The sequence below is a fragment of the Carya illinoinensis genome, chromosome 7 (genome assembly GCF_018687715.1).
Source record: "Carya illinoinensis cultivar Pawnee chromosome 7, C.illinoinensisPawnee_v1, whole genome shotgun sequence".
Lineage (NCBI taxonomy): Eukaryota > Viridiplantae > Streptophyta > Magnoliopsida > Fagales > Juglandaceae > Carya > Carya illinoinensis.
In genome coordinates, this window is record NC_056758.1 from 12,188,509 (window position 1) to 12,197,187 (window position 8,679).

The 8,679-nt window shown below is 36.8% G+C and overlaps 1 protein-coding gene across 1 annotated transcript; it reads left to right on the forward strand.

The window, feature by feature from the left end:
* Positions 1 to 6,742: 6,742 nt before the first annotated feature.
* On the forward strand, positions 6,743 to 8,477 carry LOC122315007 (pathogenesis-related protein PR-4-like). Its single transcript, XM_043130682.1, has 2 exons — positions 6,743 to 7,184; positions 8,140 to 8,477. The coding sequence occupies exons 1-2, from the start codon at positions 6,774 to 6,776 to the stop codon at positions 8,308 to 8,310; spliced, it is 582 nt and encodes a 193-aa protein (XP_042986616.1). The 5' UTR covers positions 6,743 to 6,773; the 3' UTR covers positions 8,311 to 8,477.
* The last annotated feature ends 202 nt before the right edge of the window (positions 8,478 to 8,679 follow it).

Consider the following 8,679-nt stretch of genomic DNA (forward strand, 5'->3'; position numbering starts at 1 on the left):
TCAAGCAGGTCGGGTCCTAGGTTTTGGAACCATGGGTATGGGTCATTGTTTGGAGCTAGTCTCTTTGGTCCTATGTTACTTTCATAGCCCAATTCTCTTCTCCATGAATTCTAGACCTCAAAGTCCAAACCTTAAGATTCCTTAAAATCCAAGCCTCAAACTTTATATTTGATCTCAATAAATTTGGTTGAAACATAATAAATTCCTAAACCTAGGTTGGCTTCCTATAATAAAACCTACACATGAATTGATTGCTAAATGCTAGCTAGTTAACCAACATGAAAACAACAAATTAGGTTCACACATGAAATAATAGAAAACATGTACAAGATACTTAAAGCATGTTAGGGGTTACATTTCCTCCTTAGTTCGATTGTTGCTTTCGATTTTGGTCACCTTTCACCTCCTTCTCTTTGCTTTGTCTACCTTTGCCTTCCATGAATAAGTTAATGCTTTCATCATATGCGTAGCATTGATGAAGGCATCTGCTCAAACCATAAATTCTCTCATTGTAGTTGGAGTTTTCCGTGCACTCTAACATAAAAGGCTTTTGGGCCATCTGCCACCCAATAGTGAGACTAATGTTGTTTTCTCGTCTTTGTCGTCCTTTATCAACCGCTAATTGTTGAATTGGGCCATGTACTCCTTTAATGTTTCATCCTCGTGTTGTTTTATGGTAAGGAGGTAAGCAACCAATTGCTTCCTCCTTTTGCTGCTAGTCATGAATTGTGTAACTAGTCGCCAACCAAATTCCTTAAAACTGATGATTGACTTGATTTACAAACTCCTGAACCATCCTTTAGATGTGCCTTTGAGGGTCAGAGTGAAGATGAAACATGGTATTTCTCTGGGGAAGCGTGTAGGGTCATGTGGGACTTAAAAGTCTCAATTTGCTCCACTGGATCATTTGACCCGTTGTAGAGGTTTATTTGTGGCACTGTAAGCTTCGGGGGGGAAAATGGACCATCTTTATTTCCCCGTTGTAAAATAGATCCTTGCTATTAAAAAGGTTGTCTACTTATGAGTGTGTTATGACTCGTTTAGCCATCTCCTTATATTTCTCCATTAGGTCCACCAGGTTGTTGTGGATCCTCCTTTTCTCATCTTGGTAGTTTTCAGTTGGTGCCCCATTGCTCTAAGAGTCGTCGTCTCATTCTCTGTCATGGCCTGGATCTCCACCTCCTTGAGAACCTACATCCCTGCTTGGTTCTACATCCCTGCTTTATAGGCCTCTTTTTAATGCCTCATTAACCTTTTTCAAAGCTTCCATGGCTAAGGTCATCCTCTTTAGCTTCTCCTTCATCTTAATGAATCTTCTTTCCGCTTGGTTAGCCATTTGTGACAACCTCTAGATTGGAAAATGTTTTGGAATGCGTGGTTATAGGCATGTAATTCTAGCCTTGAAAACACATTATTTTTTGCAGGAAAGTTTTCGTTCCCATTGATGGTGTCTATTGCTAAGACAATTTTCAGCGGTGCATGCAACACCCCCAGTAGCCTCCTATAAGATAAATAAATGACCTCAGTTAATCCTAATGAAGGATGCCTTTGATGGTTAAGTATGTAGGAGATGTTGCGCTTCCGGCCACCCAGAAATCACACCCACAATAGATAGAGACAATATTTAAGTGGTTCGGCAACTGCCTACGTCCACTGAAGCGGAAATTCGATTTTTTACTATGTTTGTACAATTTTACAAACACTCTCAGCATCTCTCTATCTCTCTCAAATGGCCTCCGTTCTGGGTTTCCCCAGAACCCATTTTCGCCCTCAACCCTCTGCCTGATCTCTCACCTCAGTGAGGATAATTTTCTCTTCACAATTCATCTCCTTTTATAGGAGAAATTATGGGGGACAAATTGCCACCATTCTTGACCAAGATGGCCTTCAATTCGGTGCAGCATTTGTTGATCAATATTTGCTGCAGAATTCGGTGCCTAATACAACAAAGAAAGAAACGGTGCACATGTGCAGCCCTTCATACTTGGGTTGATTCAACAGGAGAAGCTGGAGTCTCTGAATGAATCAAAAGAAAAACTCTAGTTTCAGTCAATTTCGTGCACCCTTGTGCATGAATTGACATGACATGGCAGGTGTTTAATAAGACAGTGCGTTTAGCATTAGGAGAAGCTGGGTTGCGGAATAGGCAGGAAATGAAATAGATGGAAATAGTACTTTTTGAATTATGACAGGAGAAGGGATGGGTTACAGAATGGGTAGGAACAAAATGCCAACATGAGCTCTCCGGCTTTGCTTTAACATTCCTCGCCTTCAAATCTAAGGGAGACCACCCAAAATTGACTACATTGTGTAGGGAGTTGTAGATGATCATGTCCTCGGAGTCGTTAACATGTCTCCCCACCATTCCATAAGGAAAGGGAAGAAATCAACAAATCAAAAGCTTCGTTGGCAAATATGAGGAAAAAGGCTAAGAAAGTTCTTGAGTTTCAGTTTTCTTTTTTACTATTGAACTCTTATGGAACCTATCTAGTTATGCACTCTCACTTATGTAATGCTTCTCTCTCTATTGACAGTATTATAGAAGCAAACCGCATTTTGATTTCTTTGAGAGGGAGTGGATCAATGAGAGATATCAGTGAAGAATGTTGTGTAGCAGTAAATTGCTTGATTTCTTAGGAAGGACAGATATCAGGAAAATTCTTAAGCGCAAACATAGTGATGTTGTCTAAAAAGGTAATTACTTAAGACATTCTCTCTCTCTCTTTTTTTTTTTTTTTGGGTCCTTTACATCGAGATTTCCTTTGTTTATTTATTTATTTATTTATTTTTTGTTTTTTTATATCTATTAGCTTTTTAGGTTTCTTTAAATACAAATTATTCAATGTAATAGAACTAACACTGTAGTTTATTGAACTTCTTATGTTTCAAGTTTCTGGGCATTTTCTTTTTATAGATTAGGCTTCTGAGTGTAAATCGACTTTGATGGGTCTTGAAAGAATTTTCATCCCATGATTTTTCTCCATTATTTTCTCTTATAAACACAAGAAAAGTGCTGGAAGAGTAGCAAGCTTTTCTTTTTAACAAATTTGGCTCATCTGAAGGGGCTAGGCGTCAACCACAATGTAAATGACATCGGGATCTAAAAAACGAGAGAGAGACGTGAGAGATTGGGGTTGAAATCGGATTTCGTTGTCCTCTGCTTGTTCTTGCTCTTTTTTTTTTTTTGTCCCACCACGTTAGCAGTATCCATAAATTCGTCTGTGAATTCGACTATACCTAACAAAACTGAAATAGAAATCTATGTAATGTGTACATGAAGAAGGTATATTTATAGGGTTTGAAGTGCACATTTGGAGGAGCCATTCTCCTTGTCTACATGAATCTCTCGGCGGGATTTATTTTGTCAGCATGAATCTCTCACGAGATAAGCTCTATCTGGTATGATTTGTTTATCAACTATGGCAACTCCTAGCATACTTACTGAATTTCTCAAACGATGAGTTTGACTTAGTTTTAACTTTTACCCGCCAATATCATTACCATGTTGGTTTCTCATGTACATCATTTTTTCCGCCCATTGACCTTTCTTCAATTTTGGCCCATACTTCACCATGACAAGTACTTTATAATTAAACTATCTGCTTGTAAAAAGCTACCTTTTTTCGCCCAGCTGCTACGGTGCATACATCATGCCCGCATTAGCTCTAAAATATAATAATTTGTGTTTATCAACATATTGGAAGGGAAAACACTTCAGGCTGGATGGGTGCCAAAGATGTTTTTCCACCGGCCAATAGGAATATGCCACGTAGTCATTTTATGGGAGAGTAAAATGAAAACTAATGCATTGAATTACTCAGAAGAATCACCTTTCACCCTCTCTCTCTCTCTCTCTCTCTCTCTCTCCCTTCCCCATCCGTGTTCCTTTCTGCGTGATGGAACCTATCGGTGTCTTTAAACAATGCAATCATACACATTTATGTTTCTTAGACTAGCATCATCACGGGTTTAGCAAAGCAGGGATGTGGAGCTCATAAAATAAAAAAAAAAAAAAAAAAAAAAACAAGGACGTGGAGAAGAAGCACTTGATGTCTTTTGATCCATGCTAAGATTGGGAGCAAATCAAGTAAGGCTTGATGAAATAACCTTCATCAGGTTCTGTGTGCCTGCAGCTGGACTTGTTAATGATCTCTTTGAGCATATGAATAAAACTTGGGGAATCAGCCCAAAAATCTATGGAGTTTCTTGCATTCATATTTTTGAAATCTATGGAGTTCCTCTCAAAATATTGCTTGATATTCATTTCATACTATAATATGTATGTCAAATCATTTTCTTATCTGCTGGTTATTTAATTACTAATGGTTTATTCTGTGTTTAAGTGTATGATGACCTTGTGGCTCGAACTGGTCCCGTGAAGCTTAAATCTGCTTACAACAGGCACGTGAGGAGCTTGTGCCTTTAATCCGAGTATATGAGCTGAGCCGTTGGATCCAATACACGTGTTACAATCCTGATGCACCATATATATATATATATACATATATATATATATATCTTGTTCTCTTGTAACCCTAATGCAAAGCTCATTGTGTGTATCGGCTGAGAATAAGAGGCAGAGAGGGAAAGGGGGCGATTCTAGGGTTTTTTTCTAGGGTTTGTGCTTGAGGGAAGAAATTGGTGTGATTTCTTTGTGAGATCTGAATGTTTCTGTATGTATCTGAACTGAGTCTTCTCTGTGATTGATTTGATTCATCAATAAAGATCTCTGAGGCCATTCCTGCCGTGGATGTAGACCATTAGGGTCGAACCACGTATCTCGGTGTGTTCTTTCCTTGTTTTTCTATTTCCTTTTATTTTCTTGTTCATATGTGATTACTGTAATCTCTTGATATATCTGTTCTTGCTTATCTTGTTGATCCGTGCGTTATATCTGATCTGGAAGGTGCTGTATATTGATAGATGGATCTATGTTGGTATAATGTTGGTCTTGTGATCATAGCTGTTATATACATATGTTGCTTCTGATGTAATCTTGAGCATTCTGTTTTTTGAGTCACAAACAGAAAAGAAGTACGTGCTTTTGTTTTCTGTGAATAAGTCTTATATATATAGAATATTAAACAGTGAATTTCCTTATTAAATCTTGGCAATTTTTTGTAACTATAAAACACAAGTTTTATAACACATACACTCAAAACCAGTCATAGTAATTGAAGAACCCATCACTGAAGATGATTTCTTCGGGGCTTTCAACGTGGTGGAGTGGAGAGTAAATGGGGGCTTGAAAGAAACTCAGATTCGGGAGGGAGAGGGAGAGGGAGAGGGAGAGAGAGAAGGAAAGAAGTGATTCTTCTAAGTGACAAGATTCGGTGCATTAACCTTCATAATTTCGCTCTTCCATAGAATGTCTATGTGGCATGTTCCTATTGGCTGGTGGGAAAACATGTTTGGCACCCCCATCCGGCCTAAAGTGCCACTCTATTTGAAAAGCTTTTAATTATGTATACAGTAGTTTTTATTTTATTTGCTTGTAATCACTACTATTCAATCAATTAATTATTGTATATAGTTTTAGGAAAATACTATTTAAAGTTGTGAATAATAGTAAATTATTTTGTGAATAGTCGTAAGATAGTTTCCTCAATATTACCGTTCAAAGTTATTGCTTAGTTATTTTGATTTTTTTATTTAATAGTTAAAGAATTGACTATTTGTAAAATTGTGATTTTTTCTTAATAAATAAGGATGTTAAAAAAATATTTAAAAATAATCAAAGAAAAAAAATTTCAAATACACTAGGGGCATACCTGACGGTACATGCTGGGTGGCCCCTAGCATTGTCTATAGTTTTTTTTTTTTTTTTAATTCAAAAGTTATATTTTATTTTAAAATTATATTGCTAAAAAATTATTTTTTTACTTATATTTTTATACAAAAATTTTATCTTAGAAAAATAAAATAGTAATTTTCTTTGGTCTCGATGAGGTACATTGCAATTTTTTAGTAATTTGTGATAATTATTGTCAAAATTCATAGCTTGAGGGGTGATTGTAAATTGTTGATAGTTTGAGTGGTTGTGTATTTTCCCCAGAAATCTTTTATTCCATAGTCCATAGAATTGGGCCGCGGAAATGACCCCCCCCCCCCCCCCCCCCACCCAAAGAATTTTTGCTCCTAATTGACCACGTTTACGGTTACGTTAAAGACTTAAAGACTACATACGCAAGCAACGCTAAGGGGAGGTGAGCAATAAAAAATTACAAACATGATGTGAACCACATTCCTTTATCTATATACGACGCTTAGAGACAGAAATTGCAATGCAACAAATGGTTAAAAAAATTAACGAAGATTCCCTCCAGTCGGCTGCCCAAGTTACATGGAAAATTCTCATGAATTCTTTCTGTTTCTCAGAAGGAATGGTAGGGCAACTCCATCGAATAAAAGCATACGCCTCAATTTATTGACCAGAAGCGTAACGGTTGATGACGCAAACCCGGTTGCCCATCTTGACCGTAACTGCAGCTTCCTTAACTCTCTCTCTGTCTCTCTCTCTCTCTCTCTCATATAATTGCACCAATCAAGCCAGAATGGTGAAATCATTCTCCATACCCTTTGGCTAAAATCCGAACTCATTCCGGTCAAGCTAAGATCAATTCAAGAAGTTGTCCCAACACACTGTTTTGACGTCACACTTTCTCATCCTGATAAGCATGTTTAATTACGTGGTTATACTTCTTACTTCGATCCTCCCTATAAATTCAAGCACCCTTGAGCCCTAGTATGGAACTCAAATATTAAGCACCACAATGGATAGGCTTTGTGTATGGTTGGTGTTCTCTTTCTGCCTGTTTGCTGCTGCCTCCACTGCCCAACAGTGTGGGAACCAAGCTGACGGCAAAACATGTTCCAACAACCTTTGCTGTAGCCAGTATGGTTATTGTGGCTCTACTGATGACTATTGCTCCCCTTCTAAAGGTTGTCAGAGCAATTGTCAATCGAGTAGTGGCAGTGGCGGTGGGGAGAGCGCCTCTAATGTGAGAGCAACGTACCATTTCTACAACCCAGAGCAGAATGGGTGGGACTTGAATGCTGTGAGTGCATACTGCTCGACATGGGATGCCAACAAGCCGTTGGCATGGCGCAGCAAATATGGTTGGACGGCCTTTTGTGGACCGGTCGGACCTCGCGGGCAAGAATCTTGTGGCAAGTGCCTAAGGGTAAGTAAAAACAAGGGCTTTTGTGTCTACACATTTTTTTAAAAGTGATTTTGAAGTATTTATTAACAAAATCACCTTTTAAAGTACGAAATCAGTAATTTTTATTTATTTATTTGCATCAGTATCAGCATGCATCAGCTTCTTTAAAGGAAACCAGGACATACTTTTGTGGTACATTTTTATAGATAATATATATTTTTCTTTTATAATATATTTACAAAATAAAATTGATGCAGCCGGACGAAACGTACCCACAAACAACATTCGGTTATTAAAAGCATAAAAGTCACCGATTTTGGATTTGGATAGAAAATAAGGATCTAGCTACCATGCTGCCTAGCTCTTACTTTTAGGCTTGCTGTCCAGTTATTTTTAAATTTTTTAATATATTTAAATATTTATAAACAAAATATATCAATATACTTAAAATTATTTTCTTAATCAGTAAGTAAATTTTTTTTTTTTATTTTTTGTCCAATAGTATTTTGTAGCGATATTAGGAGGCAAACTAACTTTTTCCTAGAAAATAAATATGGTGGATTTTTCTACCATAAACTTCCACATGCTTTTTTGCACCTTAAATGATCACAAATTTCAATTTGCCCACAAATACTAATTAAATTACCAATATTATTAAACTTGCACTCTCGATGAATCTTAAAATTCAGATATTAGAGAGGGTACAAAATAAAAATATAGAGATATAAAGTAGAAACCTTTAAGCCATAAGACTTTGTACTTGCTCTGACTCTAGGCCGCAAATATTGAAATTACACCTAATAAACAGGGTTCCTTGAAAAGGATTGTATTGAAAGGTCTCCAAAATATAAATTCTCCTCAGAAATAGCACTTGAAGGCTAAAGAAATAATAAATGCATGATTAAAGGGATGGCATAATTTGTTTTAGGGAAAGTCAGAAGAAAATCACTGAAATTGCGTCCATATTTCAATGCAGGTCACAAACAGCGGAACAAATGCTCAGGAAACAGTGCGAATTGTGGATCAATGCAGCAATGGGGGTCTGGATTTGGATGCAGGAGTGTTTCAAAAACTAGACACTGATGGAAAAGGAAATGCCCAGGGCCACCTTATCGTGAGCTACCAGTTTGTGGACTGCGGTGATTAAAGCAGTTCTATTTTACGTTCCCACGATTGGGAAAACATAGTCAGATTACTAGTTCTGACAATAAATAAATGAAATTCGACTTCAATAACTATATAATAAGGAAAATGGTACATCATTGTATTACAACTTCGATTTGAGAGAAGGAAAACGAAGCTTATTTCAAGGAAGGGAAAATGATAAACACACCATTTTTTGTTTTTGTTTTTTAACTTCTTAGTTAAATGGAGGATATTTTTATAAAATAGAGATAAAAATATCATTATTTTATAAAAATATCCTCAATTTAGAACATAATTATAAAAAAAGTTATAAAAATGGTTTTCTATTTACCTTTTAATTTCTCAGCACCGAGTTACATTAAAGTCATAG

Coding starts and splice junctions, on each gene's coding strand:
- LOC122315007 (XM_043130682.1), top strand. CDS start 6,774: ATGGATAGGCTTTGTGTATGGTTGGTGTTCTCTTTCTGCCTGTTTGCT. Junction 7,185..8,139: donor CTTGTGGCAAGTGCCTAAGG/GTAAGTAAAAAC, acceptor ATTTCAATGCAG/GTCACAAACAGCGGAACAAA.